At 40.6% G+C, this 18,022-nt stretch overlaps 2 protein-coding genes across 4 annotated transcripts in view; one reads left to right on the top strand and one right to left on the bottom strand.

Moving 5' to 3' along the window:
* Positions 1-18,022, bottom strand: part of FANCM (FA complementation group M) — a 71,477-nt gene that overhangs the window by 51,286 nt on the left and 2,169 nt on the right. For all 3 annotated transcript variants that reach the window (XR_010070882.1, XR_010070883.1, XM_063333729.1), the window contains exons 3-4: positions 17,890-17,967; positions 17,043-17,201 (exon numbers count right to left, since the gene is read on the bottom strand). Coding sequence is in view for 1 of the 3 variants with exons in the window: in XM_063333729.1 (XP_063189799.1) it covers positions 17,043-17,201; positions 17,890-17,967 (237 nt within the window). In the remaining 2 variants the exon portion in view is untranslated. The remainder of the gene's footprint in view (positions 1-17,042; positions 17,202-17,889; positions 17,968-18,022) is intronic.
* On the top strand, positions 1,265-15,123 carry LOC134515118 (heme-binding protein 2-like). The gene is made up of 5 exons (XM_063333732.1): positions 1,265-1,659; positions 7,847-7,938; positions 9,344-9,485; positions 10,888-11,071; positions 11,500-15,123. The coding sequence occupies exons 1-5, from the start codon at positions 1,434-1,436 to the stop codon at positions 11,669-11,671; spliced, it is 816 nt and encodes a 271-aa protein (XP_063189802.1). The 5' UTR covers positions 1,265-1,433; the 3' UTR covers positions 11,672-15,123.

Raw genomic sequence — 18,022 nt, 5'->3', positions numbered from 1 at the left:
CAAATCATCAGACAACCAAACATTTAAGCAAGCATCATTTCCAGCATTCATCAAGAAATTGCCTTCTCAGTGAATTTCAGATCAGAGTCTGTGATGCTGCCCACAACTAAGAGGCCAAACATCCTCCCAATGGAACTATCTGCCTCACTGCAACCAGTGAATTCCGCTTTTCCGTAAAAAACTAACCAACCAACCAAACAACGCACATGCTAAATTCATTAGGAAAGAACTGTTCTCTCAGGACATCCCCACTGGCAGTTGTTCGTCCATTTGCAAATTCTCCAAGAAACAACAGTCCTTGGCTGGTCAGCTTTGGCTGACAGAAGGAACACTTTGTAGGAACAGCAGGATTTCAGGCTGTGGTATCAGAATTACACGGTCAGGACCTGCACATCTTTGGCTTCTAAGGCAATTACTGCTTCATCGTCACACCAAGATCAGCCCCTGGGACTAGGTAACTAAAGTTGATCCTGGCAGAAAGATACTGAGCAGAAAAAAAAAAGGGGGGGATTAAACATCGCATCACAGAGTCAACAGTTACATTCCTAACCTTTGGTTTCCTCCTGCAAGCATCTCAACAGTGTAGGGGAGAGGACTATTTGCCTATTATTCTAAAATTCTAAAGGCCCAGAGGTTCCTCTTTCCTGCCTTAAAAAAAAAAAAAAAAAAAAAAAAAAAAAAAAAGGACCACAACACTTATTTCACATTAAAGTTGGAAGGAAAGACAACCACAAATAGAACCACGTGCTCCACACAGATCCCTGATTCAAATTCAGATCCTGCTTGCTGGCCTGGTAACAGGTCTGCTCCTCCACCTCTTTCTCATAAAGGCTTGCCCCAGCAATGGCAAAATTGGGCAGCTGTCAACTTCCAAAGGTGGACTTTCAATAACAAAATGAGCCATGGTTTTTACACTCCTAACTGCATCCAGTTTGGAATGACCTCGCAGGCACTTCTGAATAAAATGAAAGATCTGTCTTTCAAGCATGGTTTGAAAATATTAAAAGAAAATCATAATAAAGAAGGATTAACAGGGCATGAAGAGCAGTGGGGAAAAAAGATGATGAAGAGAATGGCTAGGAAAACAGCACGAGTTAAAGTGAAAAAACATAGGAAACACGAACTTTTTTAAGATCTACACTGCTTGGATGCTACAGCGCCGGCTGAAGCCGCAGAGCATGAGGACCGCTAGCAAAGCGGCGCTGGCTGCGTGCGGGGCCCCCTGCCGGAGCTCTGCCCTGCTCCGCCAGCCGGGAGCGCAGTGCGGGCAGCCGCACATCCCTCCCTCCCTGCCGGCAGGGTACTGCCCCGGCGGCAGGCGGGCAGAGGGGGGGGCCCCCTCCGCCCTCAAATCCCTGGGCAGGGCGAGCCCTTCATAAAGCGGCGCGGCGGCGGCAGCGCGCCCAGCCCGCTCCCCGGCTCTGCTCGGCGCGATGGAGACGGGCGGGTGCCGCATGGGCGGCGCGGAGCCGGGCGGCCCGGCCATGATCACGCTGGAGGACCTGGACGGGATGGCGCAGGAGAGTCCCGATTCGGCGTACCACAGCAACGGCAGCAGCCTGGAGGAGGAGGCCGAGCGGATGGAGGACGAGGAGCAGGAGCGGCTGCTGAGCTACTGGCAGAGCGTGGGCAGGGGGCACCAGGTGGACGTGCCCCGGGGTAAGAGCCGGCCGGGCCGCGCTAAGCCGCTTACACCCACAGCGGCCCGCTGGGCTTTGGGGGATTAGGGAGCGGCATTTCGGGGCTTACCGGCCGGTACCGTAACCTTCCCGGGTACTTCTGACCTTCAGCTGCAGGATGTCCCCCTCGGCAGCCCCCCGCGCTTCAGCGATGCCGGTGACGGGTTCTCCGGCGGGGAACGGGACCCCAGCAAACCTCCCCCTTCTCCACAGAGAACCTGTCCTCGGGGTTGGCACCCAGCTGTCCCAGAGGGAGGTGTGGGGCAGGGCCAGGGGGGGATGGGGCACGGCCCCATCTGCCCCCCCTTCACCCCCAGCCAGGCTGGGGAAGGGGCTGAGGTGAGGGGGGAGGTGGTACAGCATAGGGTGTTGCCATCATCACCCATTGCATTTCTGCACACTTCTGATACATACAGTCCGAGCTAAAGCCCTGCACTGGGAGATTCAAAAGATTTTTCTAACAGAAAAGTGGATGTAGTAGTAGTGGGTTGACCTGTTCATACTAAAAAGGACTGATTTGAGTTTTCAGTCTTAATTAAAAAATTAAGTTTGGCCACCTGCAAAAGCATTAATCTTAAGAATCTCTCCTCACTGTAGCTATCCAAGAGGTCAGTTCTTTAAAGAAAGATGCTTGAATTGAAAGATAGCACAGTGTAAACAAGCAAAAGGATTGACTTTGCTTTGTGACAGTAAGCCTCCCAGGCTTATCTTACCAAGAAACTGTTTATTTTCAAATTTAAGAAAGACTGAAGAATCTGAAATATTGTAACAAGTCAGATAACTCCTAACAAGCAGCAGAGATAACTGCAAACTTAGCTCTTTCAGAAACTCTAACTGATCTGCACTGTCCTGTGTAGAGAAGTACAGAGAGCTCCTTGGCATCTCTACTGTCCAGATAAATCACCTTCTAAGAGGAGGGGAAGCAGCAAAACCTTGAACAACAGTCTGCACTAGACACTACCAAAATGAAACGACTGTTACTGGAAAACTTTTTCTAGATTCCAACACAGCAAGAGGGGCACAACCTCCTTTTCAAGTCATGCCTAGAAGTCTCCTCTTATCTTTCTAATGTTTTAACAATGCAAATCAACGCCCCATCAGCTACTAACAGAAGGGCAAGCTCAGTCTGAACAGAGCTCCCTGGCTTGCCTCGTTCTCGCTGCCCGCAGGAGGGGTCCTTGTGCCATCTCGTCCCTCCGGCAGCCGCAGGTTTTCATCTGTAATCAGTGCATCGTGTCTGACAGCTTTGGGGTCTACAGGGGCACAGAGAGAGGGGAGTGGAGCTCCCTATTTAAGGCATTAAGCATGAACACACAGACATTAAGTTGCTCCTTAAGAGTACCTTTGTGTATCAGAAAACAAGATTCCTTCCCACAAAATTATCTGGTATTCTATGGGTTATTATATTATAATATATAATAGATAATATTATACGGGTATTTCAATGCCCTGTTTCACTGAGATTTATGAGGCAGGATATCAAGTCTAGGAAATAAGTCAAAGGTAGTATTTTACCACATTTTAGCTACTGTATTATAAAAGGTTTACTCTGTAATGCTACACAAGTGTTACAAAAATCTAAATGGAAGATTTTTCTTCAGATATTGTCCAGGGCTATAGGTCAAGAGTGACTGCATCTCAACTAGAACAGCCTAGGAGAGTTTGCCAGATTAGTTTACATGGTCCATTCAAAGTTCAAGCTAACTGTCAGCATCCATGCTAGTATCCAGCCAGCTAAAGAGTACTCGAGCCTCAGGGAACACAGAGAGGAAAAGTTGCTGACTTTCTGGGAGGAGAAATCCTCCCAGTCAGCAGGGAGCAAACCGCCTCTCTTGACTGCTGTGTCCCATCCAAACAGCTGGTGTCACTGCCTAAGCCATGATTTAAGAAAATACAAGAACTTTACCTGGCCGGCTATTGACTGCCAGCCTGGTAACTGTGCAGAGCACTTGAGACCTTAATAACAGAGTGTATATTTCCTGTAGTCTAGTGGTAAAATCTGCAAAATAAGAACATTATCAAGCCTTTCATCAATATTTCCAGACTGCCACAAGCTCTGACACCTGTTTTGTTCTATGGTGACAACATACCTTTCAAAAAGATGACTTGCTTTGTAGCTTTTGTTTAGCACCTTTTAAGGGTTACAGGAACACAGTAAGCATTCTAGAAAAATCTAAGATTTTGTGAGATGTGAACAACAGATATTTACATGGCTGGCATTTCAATTTATCACTTAATCCTATAGACTGGCCGGCCTATGCCAAAGCTTGCAACAAAAAGGTAAAAGAAAATGAAAGGTGCAGGAAGGTATAAGCTAACTTTCTTGGCTTGAAAACTCCATTGTATCTACTCCCAGTAGAAGCAGAAAACATGCTACAGCATGTTTACCTTAGATTTCTCAATTCTAATTTCAATACAAGCACAGTCATTAACAAGCAAGCTCAGGAAAACCCATCAAAACCATCTACTTGCTAAAGCATAAAGCTGTCGAAAGATACTCAGTGTACAAAGCAGCATGCGCTGAGCTCAGGTACCCAGGCTCCACATCAAACTTCAGACCTGGAATCGCGGGTGGTTTTCCATCTGTTCCAATGTATGTCCCCTGCTGAGGTGACCTCACATAAGTGGCCCAGGGGCCACTGGACAGCCATAACCTCTGTGGCTGACGGAAGCGTGCAGGGAAGGACTGCAGAGCCCCCATCACTGGGTCGTGCCCAGACTGCAGCCTCACAACGCAGCCCACCCCAGCCCAGTACTGACCCTGCTTACACCTCCTAGAGCTGTTCCCCAGTTGCTCTCTCTAAGGTGCACCTCTAGTGCTTCTTTTCAGCATGAAGGTTTTGGTTCCCAGCATTACAAAGGCTGTCTCCTCTGCCCTAGAATGACAAAGTTGTATGCGCATGTACATTACTTAAGGGCACAGCTGACAAGTACATCCCACTTCAGAGACGCTCCCAACAGGTCTGATCAGACACAAATTAAGACATACAACAATTTAAATACTGTTCAATCTTGCTGCTATGCACAAGGCTTGTCAAAGGTGCCTCATCTACATAAACCCCTTTGTAAAGATTTGCCTCTTGCATAATACCTACCTATAGTAGCAACTGCAATCACAGTTTTGAAATTTAGTTAACCAAGCCTTTACACTGCTACAACTTGTCTTGCCTTTTGTCACACCAGTATTCAAGTTTGCAAGCTTGGACTGACAGATGACATGCAAATCATGCAACTCACTTGGCTTTTAGGCAGTATATTATATATAGTATAGTATTGTGCAGTTAAAATATTTATAATCCAAATGTTATACTGTCATGCCTGACAGGCACGGATTCATGAACTGAAGAATAAAACTCCCAAAAGGACTTTAATTAGTTGTAATTTCTATCCTGTGCATTAATATGGAATAAATTAAAAAAAAAAAAGAAAAAATATAAATCTCCCACATTTATCAATAAAGGAATCTAATAATAGAGTTAACTTTTCTAGAGTCCCCAAGTGTTTCCTAATTCTTGAATACTCTGTGGAAAATTCAGTGCTGAAGTCTAATCTACTTATAATTTTCTCAGCCTCCAAAGAGATCAATTTTACATGTCAGTTATTACTTACATTTTAAATGTTTCCCAATGAAATTTAAAAAAAAATGTTTAACATTAACCAAGTATAGCCTTCTCCCCTTTATTAAAAGGATCTTTACTATTCCAAATAGTCTTAAAACTAAAACCCCTGCACTGGATGTCAGGAGATGTAGGTTTGATTCCCAGCTCAGCTACAGATTTACTAAGTGACCTAGGCCAAGTTAATTCTCCTGCATCTTAATTCTCCTCTTCTCTGAAACATGGATAAGACTCTCTTCCCCCATCGTCCTGCCTTTTCCACTAAAGATACTGAGGCACTTAAAACACCCAAGAGAAGGGCTCTTACTTCAGTTGAAGCTCTAGTCCTTTTCATGTATGTCTGATACATACCACGAGGTAGTATGGCAGAAATTCACATCCAGACTTTAAAACACTGTATATGAAAATTAAGTTTCTCAACCTCTATCAAAATACACAAGTGCTTATATTACTTCAGCTTGAAAGGCAAGGGACTAACTCTTTTGGAAGAGATGCCTTCCATTCCTAAGACTAACCTTATATTCAGAGTTTCCAAGCCTGCCTGATAGGGATCAACTTCTAAGCAGAATTTATTTATGAACTGCAGCTGGAATTGACGTCAAGGCAACCATAGTTGCAAATACACCTAATCCATCCATATTTAAATGACAAAACTGAAGCAGAACAGAAATACTAGAATATACTAGTACTATATATGCAAGTATAATATATTTGCTCCTTCTATCCATTTGAGCTTGGCTGGGAAGTGTTAACGATTAATACAGACTGGACGATTGCTAGGGTCACTACATCTAGAAACGGAGAATAAGTTTTCTATTTAATTTCTTACAAAATGTGAGAATCACTCAAATGCACATTTCAGTTCCATCTCAGTTTTGGTAAGCGAACGTGTAGGTGCTTAGAGTTCTTCAACAATAGTCAAGCATTAACACTCTCCTTCACATAATGATCCGCCACGAAAATGCGAGAGCTCAGATCAGAAGTGATGACACATGTTAGACTGTGCTCCGAGCCCTCCTTCTTCCAAAGGGCAAGACAACAGCAAACATAAGAAGCATGCAAAACTCACGGTGTCCCTATTAGTCACATAAAGTTGGTATGTTACACTTAAGATTTACTAGTGCTTTTTGGTAACTATGAATATTTGAGAACATTGAACCACTCTATTTCTTTCAGCCAGATGTAATGGAACCATAACACTGAAATGTTTCAATTTTGCTAAATGTTAATATTCACTCTCAGTCAACAGTTTTCTGTCCCTTCCAAACTGAAATAAACCCTTTAATCTAATATACTTGGTATCTAATCGGACAGCACATATGTATAAAACCACTATGCAACAAAAAGCAATTGTGTTCAATTAGCACAAATCTATGTTCTAACTTCTTTGTTAAAAAATCATGTCTTCTTGAGATACAGTTCTTCAGTGAAGTATACGCTGAGGAATTTTAAATTTCCTCATCTTACATTTCTTTAGCTTAACGGGACACTCTTCTCCTCCCTCACCTATACTATCTTCAATCCCCCCTCCACACCCCACCTTCGCTTTCTCCCCTCCAGCCTGCGCACATCGGGCTCTCCAGCCCCTCCTGTGCTTCACCCTGCCCTAACCAGGCAGGCAGCCCTCCAACAAATTATCTTGAGTTCCTCAATGCCACTGCTGTACCATGAAACCCCAAACCAGGCACAGCAGGGGAAATGTGGCTTCACGAGCACTGGACAGAACAGCCAGTCACACCCTTGAGCAGCTGGCTGCAGTCTTGCTGACACAGCCCCGTGTATGCCCTGTTCTGTGATGTCTCCTTCTGAAGCTACAAACAAAAGTTCATGTTCTCTTCCACTTCTTAATGGAGATATTTGTTTGCCTTTGGTTTTGAAATCCTGCCCTCCTGTAAGGTCTTACTACAAGGGCATGCATTAAAAAAAAGTAAATATTATGCAATTCACTTAAGACCCAGAACTCCACTTTGCATAGAGGAGCTGGATCACCACAGCATCACAGCTGAAACACTCTCCATCAGTTTCAGCTCTAACGCTCCCAGAGACTGCAACTAGGAGTGAATCGCAGAGAAAAGCAGTGTGATAGCGGGGCAGCATGGCTAGCACAGCACCAGCAGCTCGGGCACTGCAGCCTCTGAGTGCCAACACAGGCCTTACACCCAACATATGTCCTGACTACTGAGTAGCACTGAAATGTGTGTAATATCAAGTGCTAAAGTAGAATATTAGACATAAAACACCATTTGGAAGTGATGAAAGTTTCCACAGTGATATTTCCTTGAACAAGAGCAGCTAACTCAATTTACTTCTTCATGTGGATACACATTAATCCAACACCAAAAGAGTTAGAAGAGTTGCTAGAATTGGCAGTGTCATCTGCACAGAGACAAAAGTCCGTTAACCTTTCCTATTAATATTGAAGCGCAAACTAAACTTGTTAAAAACACAAAGTGGCCTGAAGTTTAACTAAGAGGAAGTAGAATGAGACACATATCCTTCTTATTTCTACAGCTTCACCTCTAAAACTGTAAATGTATCATTTTGTTGCAGACATGGCAGAGCCAATTCAGCAGCTGACTCGGAACAACAGCCCCCAGGAGAGACAGACCATCCCCTTCACTCTCATCCACCGCAAAGAAAAGGTACCGTTTCCCTTCCCAGCTGAGCTTGGAACAACATTTTCAGTACTCATATCTAGCTCACAAAAATATGTTTCTTCATAAAATTATTTTAACAATTTAGGATTTTTAACATCATAAGTGCAAAGCATTATAACTGGATAACTACAGTTAATTTTTAGCATCTCAACATTTTTACATGCGTGAATTTTTCTTTTTTGTAAGGTAGAAACTATCAGGAAAGTCAGAAGATGGTCAGGAATTACAGCCTTTGTGACTTTTTAGAATTAATTTAACAAAAACCCCTTAAATTTTGACATTTGAAATAAAATGCCTATTTTCTTCATTTAAATCAATGCATTTGCTTCTTTACACAATCACATTAATAAAACCTTAGCAAAGAATACTTGAAAGAGATTAATATTTGAAATTAAAATGTAACATGTATTTTCATATCGTGGGTCATTATCAAACAAAGCAGCAATTTGCAAACCCATCTTATCAAACCCATCTTATCCTCTAATGAAAAACTGAAATTGACATCCAGCAAATTGCTAACAGCTCAGGAAATGTGCAAACAAGTGTCTAACCTTAAATACATGACAAATCTTTATGAACCATGTATGAAGAACTCTTATCACATTTTTTTAAATAGATCTATATAATTCAAATTTATAAATATCACAATTTGAATGAGTGTATTTCATCCAAATAGTTTGGGACTCCTGACTATTTATGTTCTGATTAAATGCTTGAAAGCAATTTCTCATTGCTACTGTAATGACTGCAGATAAACAAATGAGGTTATTCAGTGTTAATTGCAACTAAATGTTTAATACTGCAAGTCCAAGAGATGACACTTCCTTATTTCAAAGGAGAACTACCTAGAAGTCTGCTGAAACAAATTTTGGTCCAAGATCAGCAGCATATCCCTTCTTGATTTATGCTAGGAAGGATTAAAATTCACAGCTTCCTTTCAAGATCATTTCACTGACAGTTGAAAAAAAGATGAAATTATTCCTGTACTCGAGTTAGATGCATACACTGCATTGGGTTTGGATATCTACTTATTATATGCTGGCTTGGACCTTGAAATGAAGCACACACGAACCAAGCATTAAACAGAATGAGCCTAAGGTACAGCTGACATTGAGACTTAAAATCATTCCTAATGCTTCCTGCTCTCCTGGTCATACACCTAAAGAAGTTGATTTTCTTATTCTACAAGTAATATTGTAGCATATATATTTGTTGTATACAAATACAATGTATCTGTATACATTTTTTGTATTTGTATACATTTCCAATTTGTATACAAATACAATGCATTGTATTTGTATACAACAAATTGTTTGACTTTTATTTGTTTGCTTGGGTTTTTTAGGTGATTAACTTAAAATACAAAATTTTTCTCTTACTGTGTTTGCAGCTTGGAGATCTGCTTTATGAAAAACGTCAGTATGGAAAAGCCAAATGGGCTTGTATAAAAATGAAAGAAAAACAGTATGAACAGAGCATATGCCTTGGATTCATGAAGCTTATGAGGTACATTTGTGAGCAGAATTCCTCAGGTAATTGGTGCCACAATTCTAGATTTAAGTTAAAACATTATATTTATGCACTAGCTCATCCTAATTGGGGAGATAGTTTTATTAGCTTTTCCCAAATCCTCCACCCGGTCTACAGGGACATTTTCCTGCAATGCAGCCTTTCCAGCAGAATCTGAGCCAACGTGTTGCTCCCTCTGCACACATGCTAGAGGAGAACATCTGCGGGAAGCAATCACAGCTTCCAAGGGCACTGTGACCATTACAACTGTCTGGGAACTGATACTGGCTGATTTTGTAGGCTGTCAGCTATAAATTAGGCTTTTGCTACACAATTTTAGTGGTTTACTTTCCACGGCAGTACTGAAATCGCCTGTTCTAAGAACTTATTCAGAGTGTAATGCCAAGAGAGACCATAATGTTTCGTCTCTGGTTTGAGTTCATGATACTCAACTTGTGCGTGTCTGAACGGACACCAAAAATTTCTGTGTCTGAAGCATATTTTCCAGAAAGATAATCCAGTTTTAACTCAAGTACTTTAAAATAATGGCAAGTCCACCATGTCCTTGATAGCTTGTGCCTGCACGAGAAATGTGCATCTAGTTTCCAATCCAGTTTAATCTGGTTTCAACTGCCAGCCATCCATTGTCTTTTTTTTTTTTTAATTCTCCAGTTGATTAAAAAGTATTGCAATGCCTGGTGTTTTGTTCTGTAATAGTACATGTGTTGTAATCGAGTCAACCCTTACTTTTATTTCCAAGAAACTGAAAACTTTGTTCATGAAAGCTTTTCTTTAATCAGGTATTTTCCCCACTCTCCCCATTCTTTTAACACTTCAGCATAGTTTAAAAGTAATTTTTGGCTCCAGAACAGCGCTGTTTTGTTTTCAAACTGTGTACAGAAGCCAAGTGCCCACTCCTAGACATCACTGCTACCTGCACAGTCAAAAGAGTCAACCTTCTCCTAGAACATTGCAAAAATGTAGCAACATGTTTGATAACAGCAAATCCTAAACTAATTCACAATGCAGCCCCCTTATCTTGCCTACATTCTTTGTTCCCAAATATTTAAAACATGACACAAGGTCAGTGTACAACATAAACACTGGGAAAGAAGTTAAGTCAAACTCCTTGCCCTCCATGAAGAGAGCTCACCAAATACCACATTTTAGACACACATGCACAATATTTGCACATGTAGGTTTTAGTTATGTACACACACACAAAGTACAAGGCATAATAAAATGCTATTTCCACTTGGAATATAGAACTGCATTTTCTAAAATATCCTACTGAATTCCTTTTAGTAATGACATTCTTGTTGCTCCACGGTACTCGGTTTGTATTATTCAGCTTGGGTTCAGAAGTCGAGCATGCTATGTAGACCTCCGTTTACATTTTCTAAAAAGTCATGTATGTCTCCTCAGGACTGTACTTGGGGATAACAATACCCATTGTGACCATAGTCCATACAAATGAATCTCAATCGGAGATGACACAGGCAGTGACAGTAGCGTACTACCTGCCTGAAGTGCTGCAGGACGAGCCACCTCATCCTTTTGACTCTGACATAATCATTGAAGAATGGCCTTCTACTATTGTTTATAGTAGGTAAGAAATATTTCAATTCTGTTCTAGTAAAATCTGTAAAAAGATGTAGTTTTCAATTTGGGCTTGTTACATCTTTTAAATCAGGGTCTAAAGGCTAACAAACAGGAAAACTTGATTTTTAGTAGTTGTTAAAAGTTGCCTGCTTTACGAGACTGGGATATTCAGGAAATAATGGTTACCAGCTTACTTGGGAAAACAGTGCAGCTGTAAATGTGAGATACAAACTCAAAACACAGACTATTCTGTGTAGCTAGGAACAAAGTATCTGACATGTCACTGAAAATGTTCAGAAAAAACTGTTATGTGTATGAGATCAGTCAGGGAGTCATTTGCGAAACACGACTAAATAATTTAGGAGGAGGCATTTCTAGTCTCTGGAAAAAACTGTGGATTTTAAAAAGAACTTGATATGAAGTTGATTGTTACAGGAGCTTCAGAGGAATCACCAATGAAGACTCTATAATGAGAGAAATAAACCTGTTGGCGGAAATTCTGGAGAGTCCCGAGTTATGTTTGCAGGATACATTCATCATTGCAGGATATACAAATCCAGCTGCTGCCAACCGACACAATGAGATATGGTTCCTTCAGAGACCATAGCCTCCCCTTTCCGATGCTTGTCACTCACAAGAATCAGTGCTGATTTACAGGTGAAATCACGTAAGGCTACACATCAAACCCTCAAAGATTTTAGAAATGTGGCTTTTGGCCAGTTTAGCAAGGCAATCACTCCAATTTAATAATCCAACAGAGGTAACACCTGGAACATACAATTTCCTATGTCAACTTCTACAGTTTTTACACAATTTTTATGGAGATTTTTAGCACTTTAAAAGTTAGTTCACCTTATCTTTACAAGGTAAGGCAGACAGAGACCTCTCTCCTTGTCCAGTTATTAGCAGCTCTAGACTGCTTGTGGCCTGGGACAGTCCTAGGGGAGATCCTGGAGCCCCTGCCCTGGGCACCCAGTGCTGCACCAGCTACACAAAGACCCTCTTGGGGCCTTCAGTGGGACACGTTAGAACCACCTCACACATGCAGGCTATGCTGCAGAAAAAGAATGTTCAGGTCTTAATCTCTGAAGAGAACTACCAGATATAGACCACTGGGATTAAACCAAGGAGTAAAACTAGACCAATGCTGACTGCTTTTTATGTCATCATCTGTGGAGCAGAGATTCTTAATGCTTACCTCAAAAAGCATTCAACCAAAGTACTTCTAACCTTGAGAAGAGACCAAAAAAGCAGAACAGTCCTAATGCTCATTGAAGTTTTGATAGCAAAAGTTACAGGTTATCTTAATCACACACTCATAGTAATCCCACGGCTATATTTGGCATTTCTAAATACAAAGTGGTAATTCTTAACTCTTCAGTTTCACAAACACTTTCATCTTATAACTTTGCTAAATGTTAAAACATTACAGCTGAAGTAATTCGTTCAGTACTTTTTACACTTGTCTGGCAGTACCACATTATTAATGTTATAATTGATACAAATATTTCACAGAAAAAAATTTCAGCTCAAAGTGACCTCTGGCAGTCGCCCGGTGCAGCTCTGCTGTGCTGCTGGCAGAGCGGGCTGCTCAGGGCCTCACACTGCTGGATTTTGAGCACCTCCAGGGGTTGGGAGCCTGTAACCCTCTAGGCCCCATTCCAGTATCTGACCACCCTCACTGTGAGAAATTTTTCTTCCTAATACCTAATTTTCCCTGTTGCAGCTTGTTTCTTTTATCCATATGATAATTCTTGAAGTAGACAACTGCTAGTCTAGCACGCTGTGATCAAAAGACAAGCCCACGTCATTCTCCATGCATCAGGAGGCCTGAAAGCAGCACTCACACTTTGCTGTGTTCTACAGCTACAGAGCACCTATTGCACTTTAGAATCGGGGTAGCAAACAGTTTTGCTCTCAAAAATCCCTTCCTAAAGTCTCCCCTCACAGACATGACGGTAGAGTTTAACCTTAACAGAATTAAATGTCTTTTTATATAAAAATTCATTAATTATATCACCAGCGTTATTTATTGATTATATGATTTAGGCTCTAAATAACGCTTTTGTGTTACTGAGTTACAACATACAAGACAGCACCCAAACCAGTGTCTGTTAGCTTACAGTAGCGTTAATTGGCAAACACAATGGATTTATGGAGTACTTCTGACTGAATAAACACACAGGTCTCAAGAACTTTAAAGCCTCCGGGTTCCACAAGGCTCTCCGCTGCACAAAATTGACTTTATGCTTAACCTCAAATCTCTTGCAGAGCAGCAGGATCAGGGCGGACTGGCTGGCCCTGCTTAAGCATGCCTAAGGCGCTCTCTCGTGGTGGCTGCCCTCAGAGACGCCTTGGGGAGGCAGCAAGAAGGGGAAAAGGAAAATAAAAAATAAAAAAAAAAAATAAAAGAGAGAGAGAGAAGGTTTAATTTCAACGCAAACAAACTGACACAGACCGGCAGGTCCGTCACAGACCTTTGTATTGCCACAAATTAATGGGATGTTAAACTGATGGGGGGCAATCTCAAAAAAGACTGTGGGATTGGGGGCTTTCTTATTCCAACCAGAAAGCTACCAAATCCAGTTTGCGAGGTGACAGCAGAAATGTTTGTGCCAGTTGTGGCCACAACTAGGAACCACTTTGTCTGATGTGCCAATTCAGATGCACATCGAAGTATTTCTTACTGAACAGAACGAGACAATGAAGGTACCTGTCAAGTCTTTTATTCCTCTCCATTTGTTCAAGATACAGGATCATAGCCAGGGAAAAAAATTCAGACTTCCTTTTCAATATGTTGAATTGTTTCTTATTTGATTTTTATTTATGTTGCTTCTTATTTATTTTTAACACTTCCTCAGATTGTTGGAAATACGAGCCAGTATTAAAGTGAAAGCTAACAATTTAATGGAAAACATTAGTTTTTAAAAACTGAATTGAGTAGAGGGCCCAGGGAGGCATTAAATAACGGGTTCTGTTTTGCCCTCATCCCCCACAAGATTTTTATAAGAGCAAATAAAAACAATTTTCACCTTTGACATGATTTTATGGTAAAATAAAGAAGTTTCTGCAATTTGATTGCTTTTGCCAGTTATAGAAATTATTTTAGGCTTTAGCAAATGTCAAATAGCTATTGGAAGCAGTTAAATCCTCTCACCATAAAGTACCAGTTTGTACATACTTTGCATTTTAAACGTCTATCGCAAAAAGCATTTGCTATATCTTATGTCTCTTTCCATAGGCAATCTTCACCTAAATACTTCTGTGACTCAGCTACTTGTGGGTATGTTATAGAAACATTCCTGTTACTGAAATATAAAAATAAGGTATTTATCTGAATGTGCTGATATCCTAACCGCAGCAAAGTGTTCAGCGTTGTTTTATGTAAAACTGTGAATTCCAAGATAGTATTTATTTTGACTTATGTTAGACAGCTTCTGCTGCTGAGAAAGAACCAATTAATCTCGAGTTTGAAGATACACTTTATGGCTATGGAATATTGTACCAACTTCTGTAACCAGCCCTCACAAGCATGGGCACAAAGAATTGTGTTTTTTCATTGACACACAATAAAATTTACTTCATAGTTACACCACTGAATGCCAAGGAAACGTTACTATTACTCAGATACATCACTTGAGAAAGCTTGAAAACATTATGTCAAGCTTCATTATCTAACTCCTGTTACCAGAACAGGTACGTTGTTATCCATCTGTGGCTCTACCCTGTAAGCCATTAATTAATGGATTTTCATTTTTAATTTGAAGTTATTTGATTTCCACTATTCAAAGGAGATAAAAAAACAGAATTCACCCATATTTTTGGAAGATTAAATGACGTAGCCTTAACAGATAAATGTTGTCCTGCATACTGTGTATTTTTCAAACAAGCATTAGTGCCTAAAAAGTTTATTCCAGCTATTGTGATACTCAGGGCCTTGCTTATTGTATGTATACAAATATAAAAATAATTTTTCTGGCATTGTTGCATTGTGCTGTTTTACACTGTCCTTCATTTTCACTGAAATGTCATCTTGTTTACTGTTACTGTTTATCAAAATTAAAGATAATGATTTTATTGTGCAGAGTACACCTGGCTTTGTTTTTTGCTATCTTTCCTTTGAATGGGAACAGCAGAAGTCACAAGTTGCTATTCTGATTCTACAAAAGCCATAAGCCCCACAAAAATTAAATAACTTTCAGAAGACACACATTCTTTGAAATAAACAGGTACATTTGGAGCTATGTTTCTACGGGCTGCAGCCAGCAGGGCTGCTAGCAAACTCACTCCTCCTGACTGCAGAAGCCATCTGCAACCCCTTTTCTGTCAAGTGCCCAGCACAGTCCCCCACAACCCTCAAAGCAGCACAGACTGGGGTAGGGCTGGTTTCAGAACCAAGCTGGAGAGAAGCAGTTTTTAACAAAGAGTGACATATGTATTGGAGCTTTCTCCTAAATCCCAATGCCATTCAAACGTAATCCACAACTGATTCTTTTGGCAGGGGACAAGGATAATGCAACATCTATGCGTTGCTCCTGTGGCTACACTCACATCTCTATCCTGATCTCAAGCCACTCAGAAGCCAAAACACAGGAGCACAGCAAACAGTGCAACTTAACTTCAGGGCATGGCCAACGTCCATCGCTGTGCTGCAGAAAACTGCACAACCATAGAAACACCTCAGCGGAAACTGAGGCACAGGAGCCACTTCTGAAAGTGCTGGGGTCTCTAATACTAAGGCTTGGCTTGCCCCTGAACACTGGAAAAAGCGGGGGCACTATCCTTCCACACTCTCTGTGTTGTTACAAGTCATATTTTCTATGTAAAGCAGTAGCAAAACAAATGCAAATACCAGATCAAAGAGAGGAAATAGAAACCACTGAAGCCACAGTAACGATTTAGTCCAGGTTTGTCTATACTCCTCAATTACACCAGATTAGCCAAACCTGTGTGCTTATTTCAGCTTAAATCTCAAGTGAAACACCTCAAATTAAATCCCTGCACTCCATACGAGCTTTCAGAGGCACCTGTAGTGATGCAAAACTATCTTTAAAGTTCTTGCTAGCTTATCAGTGGAACTTCCTCATTTAAATATACTCTCAGGTTACTGGATTGAAAACAGGTGAACTAACTTAATCTAGAAAATGAATGAACAAGTTTGCCAGTGGTCTTCACATAAACACAAAAATCATTAACTTTAATCAAAAACATACTCTAAGGACAACAGTCTGATACTAACGTAATCCTATTTTTTTTTTTATCTCTCTTACCAAAAAAAGAACATACATTTTGAACGTTTCAAAGCAGTACTTTATGTAATACCATTTGTCTACCAGTACCTCACTGAGAAGACGCAGACCATTAAGTTGTCACTGACTTGCTAACAGTGCTGGTCCCTGCTAATCTGCCCTAAATTGAGACATTACCTAGTGGTAAAAAAGAAAAGAAAAAACCCAAACCCCAAAAAGCAACCAAACAAAAAAAAAAACCAAGGAGAACTAAGTACACTTACAGATGACTTAAAGCTCTAAAGAATATTCTTAATCAGAGGAAATGCTTCAGTCACTATACAGTTTTCATAAGGCTGGCAATAACCCAGACAACACCAGCATGGTCATTCTCAACATCTTAATACTACTAAATTCAGCCAAATTAAGAAGCCCTCAGTTTAGGTCTCATGGCAATTTTGCAAGGACTCCTGAAAGAGGATGAGAAAACTAATTCAATTTTAAGTTTTCCATCAGAGCTCTTCAAGTTATTGCAAGGTAATAACTAGCATTGGTGGAAAGTGAAACCGCAGCTGCTAAAGTTGAAACAATGTTTCTTTTTTTGCCTTATACTCAAAAGCAAAGTTAATTGAATAGGAAAGTGTTACTTTATAAGTTATTGCTAGTCTAGATAGAGATGTTAACACAGGAAGGGAGATTATATATTTAGTGACACTGTCTGTTTAACAACAAAGAAATGCAACAACTCACCTGGATGTAAGCACTCTGAATTTCTACCAATTCTTCACCAAGTGGAACAACAATTTTCTCCACTTGTCGCTCATGAGAATAAGGCTGAATTTCTGGAGAATCTTCAGCACATAGTTCTATCTGAGCAATGAGTAAGTTGGAAATAACTTGCTGCACAGCCTGTTTGAGAAGCCACAAAAGACGACTGTATTTTCTCGTTAAAACTCCGGCAACACAAGTCAATATCACATGAAAATAACTATTTCCATATTTTAGCAGGCCTTGAATATAATTGTAAGGAAAAGGTACCTACTAACTATATATGAAAAATGAAAGACTCTTCAGTTAAAGATCTCAAGTAGTATATAAAGAGTCAACATGGTAAGTTCCTGAATGCAAAAAGCGTGCTACTGCACAAGGGCTGGAGTGACAGAACTCTCCCTTTGGCTTTGGGTGCCCCATGAAATACCCGCTGAGAAGTAACCTAGAGTTAGGAGCTTAAACTGAATTTGGCTGTCCATCCGCCTTAGACTGAAAACCTCAGCCTTACTTATGTTTACCCAATATAGTACACTGAACAGAGTATGAAAGCCATTTGGAATTGAGAGTATATTCTTTTTCGTTCAAGTGGGTTTCTACTCTCAAAAACCAGCAGGTATTGTTTCCTTTTAGAAAAGTGAGGAAATAAATAATACAAAGTCGATAGCATGAAAAAGACAAACACTCACTAAGTAATGGATTGATTAAGTTTTTATGTGGAATTCTAAGACTTCAGTATCCTGCACAATGTTCAACTGTACCAAAAGGTATTAAACATAGCTTCTACTGAAACTTTATTATTCCAACCACGCAAGTTGATTTGACTCACCTTTGTATCACTGCCCGGTGTGGCACTTAGGGCCAAGATCCGAAATTGATTTGTATATTTGCTTAGTTCCCTAACAACCTAAGAATAGGGAAGATTCCATTAATATCCTTAAAGGAGATTATTTGCTGACACA

The sequence above is a fragment of the Chroicocephalus ridibundus genome, chromosome 4 (assembly GCF_963924245.1).
Source record: "Chroicocephalus ridibundus chromosome 4, bChrRid1.1, whole genome shotgun sequence".
Lineage (NCBI taxonomy): Eukaryota > Metazoa > Chordata > Aves > Charadriiformes > Laridae > Chroicocephalus > Chroicocephalus ridibundus.
The sequence above is the reverse complement of the archived record's forward strand: the minus strand, read 5'-3'. Positions and strand labels throughout refer to the sequence as shown.

Coding starts and splice junctions, on each gene's coding strand:
- LOC134515118 (XM_063333732.1), top strand. CDS start 1,434: ATGGAGACGGGCGGGTGCCGCATGGGCGGCGCGGAGCCGGGCGGCCCG. Junction 7,939..9,343: donor TCATCCACCGCAAAGAAAAG/GTACCGTTTCCC, acceptor CTGTGTTTGCAG/CTTGGAGATCTGCTTTATGA. Junction 9,486..10,887: donor TTGTGAGCAGAATTCCTCAG/GTAATTGGTGCC, acceptor ATGTCTCCTCAG/GACTGTACTTGGGGATAACA.